This window comes from Anser cygnoides, chromosome 2 (genome assembly GCF_040182565.1).
Source record: "Anser cygnoides isolate HZ-2024a breed goose chromosome 2, Taihu_goose_T2T_genome, whole genome shotgun sequence".
NCBI lineage: Eukaryota > Metazoa > Chordata > Aves > Anseriformes > Anatidae > Anser > Anser cygnoides.
In genome coordinates this window covers 43,986,480-44,005,534 of record NC_089874.1, presented here as the reverse complement: position 1 = coordinate 44,005,534, position 19,055 = coordinate 43,986,480, and the positions used below count along the sequence as shown (strand labels likewise).

The 19,055-nt window shown below is 46.3% G+C and overlaps 3 protein-coding genes across 4 annotated transcripts in view; 2 read left to right on the top strand and 1 right to left on the bottom strand.

Annotated features, from left to right (window-relative positions):
* Positions 1-19,055, top strand: part of OSBPL10 (oxysterol binding protein like 10) — a 120,306-nt gene that overhangs the window by 13,672 nt on the left and 87,579 nt on the right. The window lies entirely within an intron of this gene.
* Positions 5,071-6,205, bottom strand: LOC136790049 (E3 ubiquitin-protein ligase Topors-like). The gene is made up of 2 exons (XM_066991947.1): positions 6,074-6,205; positions 5,071-5,854 (listed from the first exon to the last, which is right to left on the bottom strand). Exon 2 carries the CDS (start codon positions 5,686-5,688, stop codon positions 5,176-5,178), a length of 513 nt encoding a protein of 170 aa, XP_066848048.1. The 5' UTR covers positions 5,689-5,854; positions 6,074-6,205; the 3' UTR covers positions 5,071-5,175.
* LOC136790050 (E3 ubiquitin-protein ligase Topors-like) lies at positions 6,608-7,701 on the top strand. Its single transcript, XM_066991948.1, has 2 exons — positions 6,608-6,723; positions 6,943-7,701. Exon 2 carries the CDS (start codon positions 7,109-7,111, stop codon positions 7,619-7,621), a length of 513 nt encoding a protein of 170 aa, XP_066848049.1. The 5' UTR covers positions 6,608-6,723; positions 6,943-7,108; the 3' UTR covers positions 7,622-7,701.

The window sequence follows — 19,055 nt, the reverse complement described above, 5'->3', positions numbered from 1 at the left end:
ATGTGCCAGACTTACCTTTGCCCTTTTAAACACAATGTTGGGTATGTGGGAGTTGAAGCATATGTGATGATGCTAACTGCTTTTCCGTTAAAGGTCGTAAGTATTGTTTCTTCATTTTTGATCTAAAAATGAGGATCTGGATTTTTGTGCGTATAACAGAACGATGTTTTTAGAAATAGATGTAAAACAGCAACGTAACACATAAAAGTCTTCAGAAGTAATTGTTACTTGCAAATCAAAATACACTATCTCCAGGGGGACCGTGGCTAATATGCTGAATATCTCACAACATATTGATGAAACCACCCTCTGGTGGACTGTGTGGATTCTATGCATATGTTTCTAAGAAACAGTGTTGACAAGATACTGGGTTGTGAAGGTGGCTGCATATCAACTGTCAGGATAAAGACCCAAACAGAAACTTTAACTTCTCATTTTAGTCCTTGAATTGATGGTCCTAAGAGTAAAGGCAGGGCCAGTGCAAGGTATCGGCATAGAAAGCTGAAAAGTTCCAGCTCTCCTAAGCTGACGCAGTTTGGGAGAAACGTCTGGTTTCTGCAAAGCTTTGTTTGAACTAGTTGGGATGGAGAAGAGATGGAAACGAGCCAGCATGCTGATAACTTGAAAGCAAGTTCTTTACTTTATATGCCTTACTTTATTCCATATGATGTGTAAAGAAACTGCTGCATGATCTTGGATATGTTAATTATTTCAAACTGGGGATTTGTAGAGTACAGATTGGGCAGAAAAAAAAAAGCTCAAAAGCTAAGAAGAACAAGCAGAAGGGAAGAGGAAAGACTGAGAAACTTAAAAATTCCAAAAGCAAGACCTTCTTAAATTGCCTTTTACATTTTTTTTTTGTTTTATGTAAATATATATATTAAAAATATATATGCAACTTACAGAAATGGATTTAGTGTATCCTAGTTGAGTTTTCAGCCTCTGGTGTATGAGCATGAAATAAATATTACTTGTTCAACAGGTTCTGTCAGTGAAATAATATTTTAAATGAACCCTGCTGTTGGGAGAAATGCCAACATTCATGAGGTTCAATTCGGGGAGCCTAGATGATAAATTATTGTCTTGAAAATGAAAAATAACACCTGCTATAAACAGTACAGTAATCACACAGAACAAATTTGGTGGAATAAAATACCTGTTTTTAACTTTGACAAAAATTACTGACCAAACAGATGTGTTCAGGAAGTGTTTGCTCAAAAGTATCTGATAGTCCATGTAATCATTTGGAACACGTTGCAATAAATTGCGTCTAGAACAACTCTGGAGAATATACCCTTAGTGAATTGTGTAAGTGCTGTGTGGAACAAGAGAGGGATGAAGAACTGGTAGGAGGACTGCTGTCTCCTGGCATCATGTGCATGCCTTTCTGCACCTGGAAATTACCTTTGAAATTTTTGTGTTTATTGCTTCTGTAGGTGGTGATTAGCTCTTATTATGTGTTCTGGGGTTTGTTTTTAACTGTCTTTCAAACTGTTTCTCCCGGGTAAATTATGTGAGTAACGTGGCTAGGTCCACAAGCCAAAAATAGCTGGATGAACATGAGAGAGTTATCACAAAAAATGAGGGAGCCACATTCTTGTATACACCAGTTTTATATTGGCATTGTAACTCTGATCTAGATGAAGACAAGCACATTTCAGATAAAAATGTGTTTTAAAACTGTTTTAATTGCCTGTTTTGTTGGCAATATTAAAGTTATTAATAATTTTAACACACAGTAATAGATTAAATTAGTGAGCTTGCATCCTTGTCAGTATTGCAATATGTTGCTCAGTAAAAATAAGCCAAGATGTTTAAACGCCATTGTTGTTTAAAAAAAAAAACACAAAACTTTTACCACCCTATTTTATAGGGATTGCACTTAAAAATAAAAAATCAAATATTGTATACTTTATCTGAGAATAGCCTAGGTTCCTTATAGAATCGTACAAGCCTCAAATGTGGCACTTAAGCACCTCTTCGTCAAACCTCAGTAGATTGATCCCTAGTTAACACATATTTCCTCATTAAAACATCGTCAGATGTAATATATAGGTTTTCCTTTTTTCTTCTATTTTTCTTTTCTGTAACACTGAGATCCACAAATGGCTCTCATTGATTATAAGATGCGCTGGTTTTCAGATTGAAACATTAGTCTTGCAGCTTACAGGAAGTTTATTACATCTTGAGGTCTCTTATTCCTTGATGTTTTTAGCTACGTACTAGGGAATAACGCTGAAGAGTTGCTGTCTCCTGGCAATGATTCCTGCTGAGGACAAGGCATTGCAAAACAAGGATGAACTATGAAAGTCTGGCAGAGAAGTCAGTGAACTGTGATACAACCTCCATAAAAGTTTGCTGACTAAAGGCAGCTAATTGAAAATGTATGCTGTGATATCCATTGATGGGATGTGGTTAGGCTTTGAACCTTGCTGGGTGTGGTGGTTTTACTCGGGTGGGCGGCCAAGCTCCACCACAACCGCTCTCTCACTCCCCCTCCTCAAAGAGGAACGGGGAGAAAATACGATGAAAAGGGCTCCAGGGTTGAGATAGGGACAAGAAGATCGCACAGTAATTATCGTGACGGGCAAAACAGACTGAGCATAGGGAGACAGTAAGATTTATTGCTTATTACTAACGAGCTAGAGAAGTGAGAAACAAAGGAAAGAAACCAAAAGCACCTTCCCCCCCCCCCCCCCGAGTGGCACAGGGGAATGGGGGTTATGGTCAGTCTACAGTGCTTCTTCTCCACCGCTCCTACTCGGTCGCTCTCGTCCCCTGTGCTGTGGGGTCCCTCCCACGGGATGCAGTCCTTGCTGAACTGATCCGGCGTGGGCTGCCCACAGGCAGCAGCTCTTCAAGAACTGCTCCAGATATGGGTCCGTACCACGGGGTCCATCCGTCAGGAGCAAACTGCTCCAACCTGGCTCCCCCATGGGCAGCAGCTCCCCCCAGACCCCCTGCTCCTGCGGGGTCTCCTCTCCACGGGCTACAGGTCCGGCCCGGAATCTGCTCCAGCAGGGGTCCTCCACAGGCCGCAGCCTCCGTGAGTGCAGGTCCACCTGCTCCGCCGTGGTCTCCTCCACGGGCTGCAGCGTGGAACCCTGCTCCACCGTGGCACTCCATGGGCTGCAGGGGGACAGCCTGCTTCACCGTGGTCCTCACCACAGGCCTCAGGGGACTTCTGCTCCGGCACCTGGAGCACCTCTCCCCCTCCTTCTTCACTGACCTTGGCGCCTGCAAGGCTGTTCCTCACTCCTCTCACTCTCCCAGCTGCTGTGTGGCGCTGCGTTTTTTTTTTTCTCTGTCTTAAATCTGCTCTCACTGAGGCGCAAAAGAACATCAGTTATTGGCTCAGCTCTGGTCGGCAGTGGGGCCCTTACGAAACATGGGGCAGCTTCTAGATCCTTCTCACAGAAGCCACCCCTATGGCCCCCTGCTACCAAAACCTTGCCACATAAACCCACTACAGAGCCTGGCTCCGTCTTCTTTGCATCCTGCCTTTGGGGATGCCTAGACATTGCTATGATCCCCCCGAACCTTCTCTCCTCCAGGATGAATGCACAGTGATGCACAATACAATTCTCACTGCCCACTGAGTGATGACGCCCAGACAGACCCCGCGCGGTGGCAGCCACACTCCGGTCAACGTGCTCAGTCCCAGTCTTCGGCACGACCCCATGCGGTATGGGACATGGCTCTGGCCGGTTTGGGCCAGCTGTCCTGGCTGCGTCCCCTCCCAGCTCGTGGTGCACCCGCAGCCTCCTGGCTCCAGGGCGCTATGGGCAGCTGGAACGTCCTTGACTCTGTGTAAGCAGTGCTCTGCAACAACTGAAAGATCGGCGTGTTATCAGCATCACTGTCATCCGAAATCCAGAACCCAGCTCCATACCAGCTACTGGGAAGACGAGGAACTCTGTCCCAGCTGAAACCAGGACAGCCTCGTGCACTTCCCGGCAGCTCCTCAAAAGCATCCCTGAGCGCGCATTTTACGGAATCCCGCTTCTGACAACAGTGAAGTTCATGCCGTGACCTTCCAGAGGGTTGACCCCTTCAGGGATGCCCCCACCCTGCAGCTGTAGAGAGATGGCAAGTGGGAGTTGGTAGGATGCTGCAATACACAAGGACACGGAGGCTTTCTTTGCTGAAAAGTTCTCTTTATTACACATGGCCACAGGCCACCACTAGGCAATGTTCTGTGATTCAAGGCAAGCATGGGGAGAGGTATGAGGCTAATTAAGAAAAGCCATCTCGCAACACCGAACCTAGGAGTGGGCCCCAAGGAATCAAGAACAAAGTGTCACTGCAAAGACGTGAGACTCCTGTCAAAGAGTTGGGAGTCAGCCGGGCATCCCCAGCAAAGGTTCAATGGATTTAGGATGTCGTGTAGGCAAGAACAATTTGTGCAGCACAGGAAGTTCTGAGGGAGAGAGGCGCTCCATTTTGGGTCGAAAAGGAGTCCTTTTCCTATCAAGAGAGACAGAAGAGGGCAGAGGACACCACCTCCTTAGAGCAGCCAAAAGCCGCTGCTAATTTCTGTGTTTCACCTGAGACAAGCGATAGACACCGATGCTTCCTAGTCTCTGAGAAGGACACCTTTCCCAGAGCCGTTCCTCCTTCTCAGACAGTCCGTTGCTCTTGTAGTTCCTTGCTTTTGCCCTTGGTGGTGGTGTCTTCAGGAAGTCTCTGGTTCTTAGGTACCCTTAGGCTGCACTTGCAGGAGGCCAGCAGCGCCTTCCAAGGATGCTGCAGGTTGCCAGGCCCGGTTCCCAGCTGGCAGGCATTCTCTTCTGGCAGGCTTTTAGGAGGCTTTTGCTGTCAGCCTTTGTCCCAGTCGGGCCAGGTCACCTTTGCAGCTGCTCCCATCCCCAACGCTTTCCCATTCCCATGTTGACTTCTCATCCCCCAAATGACTTCTCACCCCCAAGTCTCACTTGGGGACCCGCCACCCGCAGCCACTCCCCATCAGGAGCAGACATCCCCAAACCAATCTGTGGCGCAGGCAGCAGGAGAGGGCTGCGTTCAGCACCCCTCCCCCGCCCCTCCCCCCCCTTCTGACCGATGCAGGAATAAGTGCAGGCAGAGGCTTTGCAGGGTGGAAAAGTTGTAATTTATTCCTGGGGTAATTGTGGCTGCCGCCCCCAGCCCGTCCCCAGGTGAGGCGTGGCCGCCTGCTCAGTTGCGGGGCCTGGCCTGCCGGCCCGCGTGGTCGCCAGACCCCGGCTCCTCCTGCTCGACCCGACGTAGCCAGTCTGTGTCCTCCGGGTTGTCGTACCACAGGGGCAGTGGCAGTCTGTGCCTGTCCTGCCCCAAGCGCCAGGAGCGGCTGCGCACAAGCTCTCGCGCTTCAAAGGGGCTGCGCTCCCTGCGCCTGGGCGAGGCGCTGCGGGAGCGGTAGCCTGAGGGGCTCCTCTGCCGCTGCTGCTGCTGCTGCTGCCGCCGCTCCAGCCGCGCATCGCGTTGGAATCTTCTGCGGGGTCGTCGGGCCAGGCGCACAACTCCAACGATGGGCCCGCGGCACAGCGGGCAGGTGTTTCTTTCTGCGGCCCAGGCCTGGATGCAATCCAGGCAGAAGGAGTGCCTGCAGGGGTCCACGCAAGCTGCGTTGGACAGCTGGTCCAAGCAGATGGGGCAGGTCTCGTCCTCGGGGGCCTCCTCTGGCTGCTCCTGCTGCTGTGGCCGGCTCATGGTGCCTGCCGCCGCTGCGACGTGGAGCTGGTCGTCCTCTGGGGGAGGCTGCCTTGGTGGCAGGCGCTTAGCAGCCGCCTGGGGTCTTCAGCACCTCCCTTGCCTCGCGGGTCGCCGGCAGGACCTCAACGCCTCACGTGTCACCAGCGTGCCACCAGGAGGACTACTGCAGATAGAACCAGGAAGAAAATATTCCAGCAGCAAATAGACGTTAGCTTTCTAGGTTCAACCAAGTTGTCTAGAGTACTGTAGCTGTCAACATTCCGTGTATGGATTGCAAACATTGCTATTAGAATGGCAAATATGCTTATGATCGGTTATACTTGGCAAGACTGCGCTTAGGACAGATGAGGTACATAGATGTCTATAGATTTGAGACCCTTACCGAAGGCCCTCGATGGCTCGCGTGCAACAAGAATGGCTTCGCGTGTGCCTCTTGCAACACCTCCGCCTCTCTCTCTCCTTCCAGCCGTGGGACCTCGAGCTCTCGACCACCACCAGCCGGACTGGCCGCAGGCGCGCCGCTCAGGGCACTTATAGCCAGCCACCTTTTGTGAGGTCATAGGGTGACATCAGAAGGGTCTCGGGGTGCCCCTGATGGCAGCACTGACTTGACGGGAGTCTCAGGTATTTGAAGTGACACTTTATTCTTGATACCTTAGGGCCCACTCCTTGGCCCACTCCTGGGTTCGGTCTCTTCCGAGATGGCTTTTCTTAATTAGCCTGATACCGCTCTCCATGCTTGGCTCCTGTCAGCGTGGAGCAGCCATCTCACGTCAGCATTGTCTCACAACGGCCAGGTGACCTCTGTCAGTGCTGCCATCAGGGACACCCGGAGACGCTTCTGATGTCACCCTATGACCTCACAAAAGGTGGCTGGCTATAAGTGCCCTGAGCGGCGCGCCTGCGGCCAGTCCGGCTGGTGGTGGTCGAGAGCTCGAGGTCCCACGGCTGGAAGGAGAGAGAGAGGCGGAGGTGTTGCAAGAGGCACACGCGAAGCCATTCTTGTTGCACGCGAGCCATCGAGGGCCTTCGGTAAGGGTCTCAAATCTATAGACATCTATGTACCTCATCTGTCCTAAGCGCAGTCTTGCCAAGTATAACCGATCATAAGCATATTTGCCATTCTAATAGCAATGTTTGCAATCCATACACGGAATGTTGACAGCTACAGTACTCTAGACAACTTGGTTGAACCTAGAAAGCTAACGTCTATTTGCTGCTGGAATATTTTCTTCCTGGTTCTATCTGCAGTAGTCCTCCTGGTGGCACGCTGGTGACACGTGAGGCGTTGAGGTCCTGCCGGCGACCCGCGAGGCAAGGGAGGTGCTGAAGACCCCAGGCGGCTGCTAAGCGCCTGCCACCAAGGCAGCCTCCCCCAGAGGACGACCAGCTCCACGTCGCAGCGCCGGCAGGCACCATGAGCCGGCCACAGCAGCAGGAGCAGCCAGAGGAGGCCCCCGAGGACGAGACCTGCCCCATCTGCTTGGACCAGCTGTCCAACGCAGCTTGCGTGGACCCCTGCAGGCACTCCTTCTGCCTGGATTGCATCCAGGCCTGGGCCGCAGAAAGAAACACCTGCCCGCTGTGCCGCGGGCCCATCGTTGGAGTTGTGCGCCTGGCCCGACGACCCCGCAGAAGATTCCAACGCGATGCGCGGCTGGAGCGGCGGCAGCAGCAGCAGCAGCAGCGGCAGAGGAGCCCCTCAGGCTACCGCTCCCGCAGCGCCTCGCCCAGGCGCAGGGAGCGCAGCCCCTTTGAAGCGCGAGAGCTTGTGCGCAGCCGCTCCTGGCGCTTGGGGCAGGACAGGCACAGACTGCCACTGCCCCTGTGGTACGACAACCCGGAGGACACAGACTGGCTACGTCGGGTCGAGCAGGAGGAGCCGGGGTCTGGCGACCACGCGGGCCGGCAGGCCAGGCCCCGCAACTGAGCAGGCGGCCACGCCTCACCTGGGGACGGGCTGGGGGCGGCAGCCACAATTACCCCAGGAATAAATTACAACTTTTCCACCCTGCAAAGCCTCTGCCTGCACTTATTCCTGCATCGGTCAGAAGGGGGGGGCTGATCGCAGCCCTGTCCCGCTGCCCGTGCCACAGATTGGTTTGGGGATGTCTGCTCCTGATGGGGAGCGGCTGCGGGTGGCGGGTCCCCAAGTGAGACTTGGGGGTGAGAAGTCATTTGGGGGATGAGAAGTCGTCATGGGAATGGGAAAGTGTTGGGGATGGGAGCAGCCACAAAGTTTTCTATTGCTCAGGTGTTGTATCGGCCTCGCGTGATAAGAAGATTCAGCTGTATGCATAAAATCCAGGCTGAAGAAGGAACATGGTGCCCAAAGTAGAACTTAAAACAATTAAGCTAGCTGAGTTTATAAAAGATCAAAAGTGCTGAAGCAGTTAAACAATGACTGAGCATGTGCAAAACGGAACGAAGTACAAGATGAAAAAAACTATGAGCCCTTATCAGAAAGCCCCCAAAGTGCGACCACCAGAGGTTACTGCGCCTGCGATAGTAGGAGGGGCAATATGATAATTAGGTCTGAGAAACCATTAGCATAAATCCTGCCCTTTCTTGCAAACTGCATGAATACGGATATCACCATACCATGAATAAGTACTCCTTGTCTTGCTTAGGTGTACGTGTTGGGTGGAATTATCCCCCACATACCCAGCGCTGTTAATAAAGAATACCTGCTTTCTAATTCTCCCAAAGGAGTCTTGGAAAGTTGCATTGCTTTTTGCGTTCCACCATTGATGAGGACACAACAAGAAACCGAGGAACAACTTATCACCTGGGAAGGTGGAAATTGGCCAGAGACAGTGGGAACGTGACTGAGAAACCTAGGGTTGTTTAGAGAAAATCAGGAGCATCGGCACCTCTTGGCTGTCTCAGGAGGACGATAGAAATGAGCAGCGCCTCATTGGTTACGTGAAGTGGTGGCATCCTACGCCATCTTCTGTGTCAGTGGTGTAAAAGGGGCCTGTGTTTTACCCAGAAGGAAGCTCAGAGAAGGGTTGGGGATGGAAGGGACCTCTGGAGGTCATCTGCTCCAACCCCCCTGCTGAAGCAGGGCCACGTAGAGCCGTACGGCCGCTGGGCACCGCTGACAAGAGCCTGTGGTGGTTTTACTCGGGTGGGCGGCCAAGCTCCACCACAACCGCTCTCTCACTCTCCCTCCTCAAAGAGGAATGGGGAGAAAATATGATGAAAAGGGTTGAGATAAGGACAAGGAGATCGCACAGTAATTATCGTGACGGGCAAAACAGACTGAGCATAGGGAGACAGTAAGATTTATTGCTTATTACTAACGAGCTAGAGAAGTGAGAAACAAAGGAAAGAAACCAAAAGCACCTTCCCCCCCCCCCCGAGTGGCACAGGGGAATGGGGGTTATGGTCAGTCTACAGTGCTTCTTCTCCACCGCTCCTACTCGGTCGCTCTCGTCCCCTGTGCTGTGGGGTCCCTCCCACGGGATGCAGTCCTTGCTGAACTGATCCGGCGTGGGCTGCCCACAGGCAGCAGCTCTTCAAGAACTGCTCCAGATATGGGTCCGTACCACGGGGTCCATCCGTCAGGAGCAAACTGCTCCAACCTGGCTCCCCCATGGGCAGCAGCTCCCCCCAGACCCCCTGCTCCTGCGGGGTCTCCTCTCCACAGGCTACAGGTCCGGCCCGGAATCTGCTCCAGCAGGGGTCCTCCACAGGCCGCAGCCTCCGTGAGTGCAGGTCCACCTGCTCCGCCGTGGTCTCCTCCACGGGCTGCAGCGTGGAACCCTGCTCCACCGTGGCACTCCATGGGCTGCAGGGGGACAGCCTGCTTCACCATGGTCCTCACCACAGGCCTCAGGGGACTTCTGCTCCGGCACCTGGAGCACCTCTCCCCCTCCTTCTTCACTGACCTTGGCGCCTGCAAGGCTGTTCCTCACTCCTCTCACTCTCCCAGCTGCTGTGTGGCGCTGCGTTTTTTTTTTCTCTGTCTTAAATCTGCTCTCACTGAGGCGCAAAAGAACATCAGTTATTGGCTCAGCTCTGGTCGGCAGTGGGGCCCTTACGAAACATGGGGCAGCTTCTAGATCCTTCTCACAGAAGCCACCCCTATGGCCCCTGCTACCAAAACCTTTCCACGTAAACCCACTACACCGGGCTGTGTTATTTTAACACGGTACAGTCAGTATCTTTCTCTCAATAGGTTCTTTTTCTTAAGAAGATGGCTTCAACAAAATATTGACAATATGTCAACCTGAAGTCTAGTCCATCTAAAAATAAACTTGGAATAGGCTTGGAAATACTTGAAATTTCTTCTGGTGTTTAAAAAATAAAGTATTGTCCAGATAAATTGCTTACACTTGGCAGACCTTAAGACAAAGTGTGCTGAAAAGAAGATCACAAGAAAAGCACAAGGAAAGACTGGAATACCAGAAACTTTTAATTCCTCATTTCTTTTCTTGGTTAAATAACTTGCCCTCAGGGCTGCTAGTTCCAAACCCCTCTGGCCTCCCCAGTCTTACGTTTTGATAGTAAAAATGTAATGATGCAGGGAAAATAGCACGTTACTGCTATTCTTACCTTTCTTTTTTAGTTAAGGCACTAAGTGAGACTTGGAGCCATAAGGAGCTAAGGGACCAGCCACTTTTTGGAAGCAAAGCTCTAAGATGTGAACCCGTTGTGGCAGGCAGCTGGTGGCTTTGGCAGCCTCCTTCAGCTGCCCCATCCTTCCTGTGGGCCAAGGGCTCAAATCGCAAGTTTCGTTCTGTGGCTTTCTGGTAATTGGCTGCTTTTCCAGCCTTTATGGCCTCACATGTGCCGTGGCATTGGCAGGTACTGCCTGCCTTCTGGCTTGCTCCAGGATGTTTAGCGGTGGCAGCCTCTGGCTGCTGGAGGCAACTGCTACCTGCGCCCTGGCTCTGGTGTGCTTGCTGCTAGGTGGCCTGGGCTTACCTGTGCCTGGGAGCTCAGACAGGTGTCAGTTGTTGAGCTAAACTGAAGTAATTTACAGCTCACAGGCCCAGCAGTGAAGGAATAGGGTGCAGGTTTGGCATAGCTTACTTAATTCAGTGTGATGGTTTGAATCTTATCAGCCAAAGACATCCTGAAATGCAGACTGTATCTTTGTAATGCTTTGGTCTGACAGCTGGCAGATTGTTGAAACCTAGAGCCGAGTGTTCCCCTTAGCACGCCGTGCTCCTGTCAGTGTAGGAGGTCTGTTGGCACTGTCACCACTATGCATCCCCTTCTGTAGAGGGTTCAGATGGCTGCCACAGTTGGTGGGGGCTCAGGTGGGCGCTTCTTGGGCACAGAGTTTCTGCTGGGAGTTCCTGTGGTGAGGGATGAGCCACAGGAAATATTAAGACCTTCTAAGCAAACTCTAGCAGCTTACAGCTGTTTGCCTGATGGTTTAGGTTCTGATCTTTTCTCTATGCTAGCTTTTAAATGGAAGAATTAAAGCCTTGAGAAAAAGGGCTGAACAGATGCCAAGTACAGCCTTGCTCTTTCTTGCGTTGAATGAACAGGTTGGCAGCTGAATATGAAGATCTTGAGTAGGACTGGATAAATGGTATGAATCCACCTACCCTCCTTCCTGTGGTCAAAGGATCTCTCCCAGGTCTTTCCTCTTTATCTGATCTTGCATTTGATATGATGATGAGTGTAGGGGAGTAGGAGCTCTAGCAGATGAACTGAAGAGAAGAAGACATCTGCAAGTGAAGAGATCAGCTATGAAAATGTTGCATTTTCTAAAAATTAGAAATGGTTCAGAGATGAGGCTAATGACGTGAAGCCTTTTTGGATTTTGTTCCCCTTCAGCTTAAAAATTGATTTTTCACGAGTGACATTTGAACAGATTGAAGGCAAGGGATGTGGAATAGGTATCTCAACCAAGGGAGTTGGAAAGCTTAATGGAACTGTCAGTAGTAATAGAGAAAGCAGCTGGTACAGGAAAAATACAGTGCAGTTTCTCACAGATTGCTTATTTGAGATGGTGTCAGGACGTCGAGAACAGATGTCTGTGAGACTGAAAATACCTACTCTACTCATATGTTGAGTTTTGATTTCCATTACATTTCCTCAACTGGATTTAATTATTGGAGTACTGAATTGCACACTTTTAAAAAGGAAACTACGAGAATTATGAAACTCAGTTCTGGAATCTGAAAACTATTGGAGCTCTGTTTTTGCAGTTTATTTATGACAATCTCCACTTGTTCTGTTGTGTTTACATTTAGGAGATGGTATTTTTCTCCCTTTTCTGCACATGTTTGCTACCAACGGATTCAGAGGTTCAGTTAGGCTGTGCATTGTTTACATTGCTCAAGGAAAAAAAGAACACCTTGTCTTTCTCTTCCAGGAAAAGAAGTTCTGTTTCTTGAAATCCCTGCTCCTGACTTTCTTCCTGATATTTGTTTTCTGCATTGTTCCCTGCTACGTCACAGTTTCATGGACTGCGTAGTAGGCAAGCTTGCTATTGCCATTCTAACAACAAGCATGGGTTACTAGAGGAGTCTAGGAATCCCTTAAGATTATTTGCTAGGCTGTTATTAAGGACTTTTTCTCCAGGTGTATTTAGTTGTTTGTTTTTTTTGATGGCATTTTATCATGCAGTCTGCTTGTCTCTGCTCAGAATGAAGTGAAAAGCAGAGAGGGAGCCATGTCCAGTGCTGCAGTGCAGGGACTGGTGGGAGCACGAAGTGTGGTGGGGGAGGTTGTAAGGTACCAAAGAGCACTGCAGAACAGGAATGACCTTCAAATATCAAATTGCTGTTAGGAAAACAGGACTTGCAGTTTGTGTCCTCTAAATTAAGGAGTAGTACTTCTTTACAGTGGTTTCTTGTGAGAAATAGTAAGTGTGCAACATAATGATTTTTAGAAGTGGCTGTCAAATGCATCTCTTTTTATAGTTTCAGTTTTCAACTGGGACATGTGTTCCATTAGGGAATTTTCCCTTTCTTTTCTTTGCTTAAGTATTTCTGATTATAATATGGCTGTTTCAGATACGATGAGTTATTTTGTTGAGTAGAGGGGGAATAATAGTATATGTTCTGAAGCTCCCAAATGGTGTCTTTTCTGATTGAGGTGCAGACAAGGGAAACTAACAGCTAAGGAGCAACATCTGCCAAGGGTGTTTGCAAATAGTTGATAACATTTGGGAAGAAGCTAGAAGAAAACTACAAAGAAGCGGTTCAATTGAGAAGTACTTACCACAGCATTAATTTTTGTCATAATTAGGGATGAAATAAAAAGCTGAAAGGAAGAGTTTTTTGAACAGCGCTTGAAGGAAAGAAAATAAATCCTAAGTCATTATGTAGAGCTTAGTGTAGTAGAGTAGTTTTGCTTGCTCTGGATTTTTAAAGTTGAAGATTTCTGGTAATTGAAGGAAAACCAACTGCTTATAACCACTAGCTGGGGAAGTGGTTAAGCTATAGTGACTTGATTTTCCTTCTTCCAAATCTCCCTGTACTGTTTCTGTATTATAACTATGGAGGTTTTGAAGATGTTCAGAATGTAGCCTAAGTGTTCCAGCACTAAAAACAAGACTTGGGCTTCTAGCTGGTGAAGCTAGCATACTTCAAGTGGACTGGAAATCTCCGGAGTTAAAGTTGCTTCCCATCACATGGAGGAAAAAAAAAGAACAACCCTGCTCTTTTGGTATAATATCTAATACTGGTTTTACCAAGAAGTGCATAAACCTGACCTGAGGAAATGTATTAAAAACTGAAGTTGTAGTAGAAGCAGACTCTAGGTGATCATTTGTCTCTCATTAGGTTAATTTATTGTTCCATGGTGTGATCTTCTACAGGCAGGTAATTCAGCTCGATACCATTGATAAGCCATGAAGTTATCAGCATGTTTAAAAGAAATTGGATTTGCTGTTATATTTTCATTATTGACAATACAGCTTTGAAATGTCTTCCCATTTTTTTTTCTTCAACGACTTTTAAGAAAAGCACTTTTATGTTGCCAGGAGAAGAGTTACAAAATAATAAGTGATGAATGTGAAAAGATTAAAAAAAAAATTGTCTATAGGCTCCAAAGGAATTCAACAATAGATATGCAGAATACAAAGATGACAAAGGTGGTGTTAAAATTTGGTGTTTCTCATGTTTTCATTCCTCCTCCACCCCTTGCTGCACTCCACTGTTGCAGCTGCTGTAAAGTTTCTATTGTCTCCAACAATCAAAATTTGTAGAGTTAGGAGTTTCACTCCGAAACCCAAATGGTTTGCCAGAATCCATGCATTGACTAAGGCATATACAAGGAGGTAGAACTTGAAGTGCTTGTTTAAGCATTTAATTCTCTCAAGCACCCCAATCCTTTCAAAAGCTGAAAAAAAAAAGCAACTTTTTTTTTTTTAAGAAAAACAAATGAACACAAAACAAAAATACAAAAATACAAAAAGACAGGGCAGGAATGGGAGAGTTGGAGCTTGACAAGTCAAATGGAACCACTCTGACCCAGCAATTCTCTTAGTAGGCTTTGGCTATTTGCTTCTGGAGCGTATATTGCCAACACTTAAGGTAATGAGGGTATCTGATATAAGGAGCAGGTTCTTGTCTCCCATTTCCACAAGTTACAAGATGAGGTTCTTAAATACTGTAATTCCTGTGACTGCTTGTAGTCAGCAACCAAGTGCCAGGTGTTGGGTATCTTGCTTTCTACATGATTTCTTTTGAAAGTGAGAGTGCATGCTGCTGGGTGCTCAGGGGAAAAAGGAAGCGTGTGGCTTTTTTTTAATCAAATTAAGGTTAATGGAAAACAGATCTTTGATCTTTACCATAGTTTTGGTGAAACAAATGCAAGTTTACCTGGCAAGTTATAAGCCATGTTATTCTCTAGCTAACAACTCTTATTATTGTTTAGGGTCTCATGGAATGTGCTGCTGCTGTTGGCCAGTGATGGGAGCAAAGAAATTTAGATGACAGACTGGTAGCTGTGACATAACCCTGAATAGAGGAAGGCTTCTTCAGAGGAATTAGGTTTTTAAGGTGCTAAGCAGCAATTCTTCCTTGAGGAGGAAGTGTGAGAAACTACCAGGATTTTTCACTTACACTTTCTAAGTTCAGCTCACTTCACTTTGCCCAATTATGTTAATGTAACAATCATCTGAGATTTTGGGGGTGGATTGTTGTTTATTTTTGCTGTATTGTTGTGGTGTGTGGTGTAAATGTGCAAGATGTATTTCTGTTTAAAAAGAAGTAATCCAGAGCTTAGAGGACTAACATTGGATGTTTAACACTTTTCATTTAATTTACTGGTCCTAAAGGAATTGTATGTGTTAAGAAAAACTGGAGCTACCTTTTTTCTTCCCTTCAGTAAGGCAGTTTTGGAATGGAGTTTTCACATAGAATATGAACAATGACAAAAGGATGTCAGTGCTGGCTTCTTAAGTCTTCATGCATAGAAATGCATCAAATGTAAATTAGATGAAGTGTAATTTTTAGAAGTGTTTTGGCTTCCAGTAGAATGTCATGTTCTTTGCGGTCTCATGCAAGTTAACTTGCGCAGACTGAGATATCTCTGACTTTTCTCCAAATAACGGCATTGGAAAAGCAGATTGGTACGAGATGCACTGTCATCCACCGTCAGTCCATCGATCTTAGTTTCACTGAGCTCAGGGCTGAGGAACAGCTGGTTCGCTGCTGCGTGGAGGTGATGATCTCCGGCAATGAAGTGGAAGGGAGCAAACAATGGGAAGCCATAACACCTTCTCCTGCCACAGCATGCATTAGTGGCACTTGTGATTTGGAGCCTGCAGCTATTCAGTGACAGAGGTGACTTTTAGTATTGTTAAGTGGTGCCTGTTGGAAATCTATCAAAATTTGGAATGCAAGATGGAATACCTTTATGGAGTCCTTTAGCTTCCTGTCTACCTTTTGACTATTTCCCTGCTTGCTGTTCATGACTAAATTTTTGTATTTATTTATTTGTTGTCTTATGGTGATGTGTCTGGCGCACTACTCTTTCAGAAAAAATGGAGAAAGATGGAACTAAGTCTTCAGGCTGATGTGTCAGGAAGATAAATAGCATCCTAGGTGTCTCTCATACATCATAAATAAACTAAGAGGATGCTTTTTCTACTTGCTGGTCACCTTTAAGCTTAGCAGGAGTGACATAAGCAGATCTTTACACAGCATGCCTGAGGGTGTTGAACATACAGAATACACAAGATTTGCATTTTCACTTGTAGGTTTACTTTTTCTGTATATTTAGGTTTTTAGATTAGCAGATGGTAAAACAGATTTTGAGAAGATAGTATAAGATATAAATGAATGAGGGAAAAACAGTACTGTGTTTATTCCTGTAATTGAAGAATAAACCCCCAAACTTCAGACCATACACCATCACTTATGATTCTTAGTAGTGTTGGAAATGGGATAGACCAAATGAGAAAAACAGAACAACCAGAATTGTTTTGTGTAGTTCTACCCATGCTGATAATTACAGCAAAACAGTATGTCATTAAAACAGCCCCCAGATTATATGGTTTCATGAGGTTTTTTGAACTGAATTAAGAGCATGTTGCCAACAAAAGGGAGCAACTTTCTTAGATACTCCTCCCTGCACTCTTCCTCTTACCTTGCCATGATTCTGAAGTCCTGTTGATCTCATGGTAATGGGATTCAGCTCACTAAATTGGCAGAAAATGAACTTGGCTGAAAAAAGATGAAAATATCTTAAACTAAATATGTATTACATGTTGATATCTTTCATGTAAGGTACTCTAGCTTCAAACATAACAGTTAAAATATTTGCTGTCACCAATAACTGGTTGCTTAGTCTGTTGAAGCTGCAGAGATATCAGGAGAAAGTCTAGTGATCTGTGTAGCTTAAAAGAATGATATCAACATACTGTCAAAATGTGGTCTGATGCTTTTTTTCCTCTGTCAGACACCTAATGAGCATTGGAAGGAGTAACCAACCAGTACTCATCTTTAAGGATGTGTTCAAGATATTGATGAACTAGTTTTGGTAAGAACCAGGAAAAAAAACAAGACAACTATCTTCGCTAACCTAATAATTAGCGTATAGTACATATAGTCCAGTGAAGGAGAATGTTTTGCTGTGGTTGGAAGTCAAAGTAATAGTGTTTTTCTTCTTGACTGTAGAGTTGATACGATTCTTCAGATTTCTGTTTACTTAGTTTTAGGTAAAATCTACTGAGCACCTTTTGGCACATCCTGTGGCTAAACTGTTCTACTTGTCCATTCCTTCATTTCTTGCCTTCCTCTCCTCCATAAATTACCCCTTACTTGTTGACAGCACAGTGGTCGTGATAAAACTGAGGTTCTAGCTCCACGAATCATGGCATGAGAGACTGCTTTTATTTACGGTAATTTCTTTCTATTGAAAACTTCTAGGTTAGTGTCAACTTTTAATTTGTTAAGAGTTTTTATGAATCCCATCTAACATTTTGTATTTTGTGTTTAAAAATGAGGGAAGAACTAAGTAAGAGTTAAGACAATTCTGTTTAGATATTTTTTCCATAATTCCTATATACAAAATAGTGCAGATTTTACAGCATACAATCTATAATTCAGTTGCATGATTTAAGATACCTTTTCTGTGACTTCAGAGTTTTTACGCTCTCTTAAAGCGACCTTGATTTCCAGCAAGCTGCAAAAATGGGTTGGAAAGACCTCCACTGACCAATTTTCTTGCATTGGTATTTACTCCACATTCTTTATATACAGGTCAATTTACCACTGTGCTGGCCCTGCTTTAAGTGGCAGGCTGTCACTGCTGTCCACGGGAGCATATTCACATGGGAGGAGCCGACCCGTTACAGTTCACCTGCACAGAGAATCTCCCTGGCTTTTAACTCCGAGACCTTGGAACCCAAATGACTTCTGGGCTGAGACAACAGATGCCTTTTCTTTGTGTAATTGGCTCAAGCTATGATTGAACGGTATTCCTAAGTTCCGTTCTCTCGCTGTTAAATGGAGCAAAAAGCAGCACTTAAAGTAGCAGAACTACTCTACAGCTGCTCTAATTGAAGCCTGAATCTTCTTGTTATTTGAACTACTTCTATTTGCAGTCCATTTTGTGGTCTTGATTACCTGAATAATTTCCCCAAATTTCCACCTGGAGGTGTTTGGGCTATCAATTGTCTCAGCCAACAATTGTCTTTTCCTCAGCTTCAGTGTTTGTGCCATTGTTTGGGGTCGCTCTCTGTGCCTTAGTTATTTGATTTGTTAATATTTCAGGCCCTAAGAGTATCTTATCTCCAGGTGAAATCCTAACTAATATCAGGTCTGGCATAAAAACTCAGGGTCACAGTGGTTGTCTTTTAGCTGGGTGCTTTTCTGTGTAAAACCTGTAATCCTTGGCCACAAGTTGCTTGGGAGGTACAGGCTAGAGAAACACAAACGAACATTACCTCTGAAAATATGGGTTCAATTCATCACTGGTATGCCATAATTCTGACGTGATATGATAAGAAGATAGATATGGAACTTTTAGGATGGGGTGAGTGGAAAGTATTGTGCAGTAGGTGCCTGTGATGAAGACTTTCTGCTTCGTTCCTTCGTACCTTTTCTGTCCTAGGAATCTGTCCTAGTATCTGTCTCTCAGTGTAGTTCAGGTGACAGGCTTTAGTTGCTAAGGTTGAAGAAGAAGAGGGGTGTGTGGGTATTTCAAGTTGATGGATGGTATTTTTTGTTCAGTAGACTTTTTCTGCTGTGCGTATGTTTGGCATTGCTGAAATTTAGTAGCTACAAATAGCAGAGAATTTGGATTATGGATGATAGTGAGTATTTTGAGATAAAATTGTGATTTAGACCTGATTGTCAGACACATATTTAGTGAGATGTGGTTTTCTCTAAACTTTGCTGCATAGTAGACTAGATGGTCTTAGGGTTGTTTTCCAACCTGCATGTTTCTGTGGTTGTGCTGACACAAACCCAACAATTCCGGACCCCCCTTGGTGTGTGTGTTGTGGGGACAAGACAGATGAATTTCCTACTCTGCCACTATGTACAGGAGAACCAGGCTGTCAGATGGATATCTTTGATTTATGGATGTTATAACAGCAAGCACTAAAAAGATCATGCAGTGTATTTCTTTACATCCTCTTGGGATGACTAGGTAAAACCTAAACAATGTAAAACCCGCTTTAGCTGGATTTTGGGAAAACAGAGAAAACGGAAAGCTTGATTTCTGATGGCTACCAATACTGTGTAAAGGCTTGGAGCAGGGAAGCAGTTGTCTGTTCGGGCACCTAAAGCAGGCTGTAATTGTATGTAATTTTACTTTCTCAAAGAAGCACAGTATTGCTCTTGGATGAGGTGGAAATGTGGGACTGGGAGAGACTAAGCCAGGCAGTTTCCTCAATTTTGTTGCCCAGACCACTATCCTGTGGACATGGGCTCTGTGAGAAC

Bases quoted from the DNA above. Each gene is read 5' to 3' on its own strand.
- LOC136790049 (XM_066991947.1), bottom strand. From the start codon at position 5,688: ATGAGCCGGCCACAGCAGCAGGAGCAGCCAGAGGAGGCCCCCGAGGAC.
- LOC136790050 (XM_066991948.1), top strand. From the start codon at position 7,109: ATGAGCCGGCCACAGCAGCAGGAGCAGCCAGAGGAGGCCCCCGAGGAC.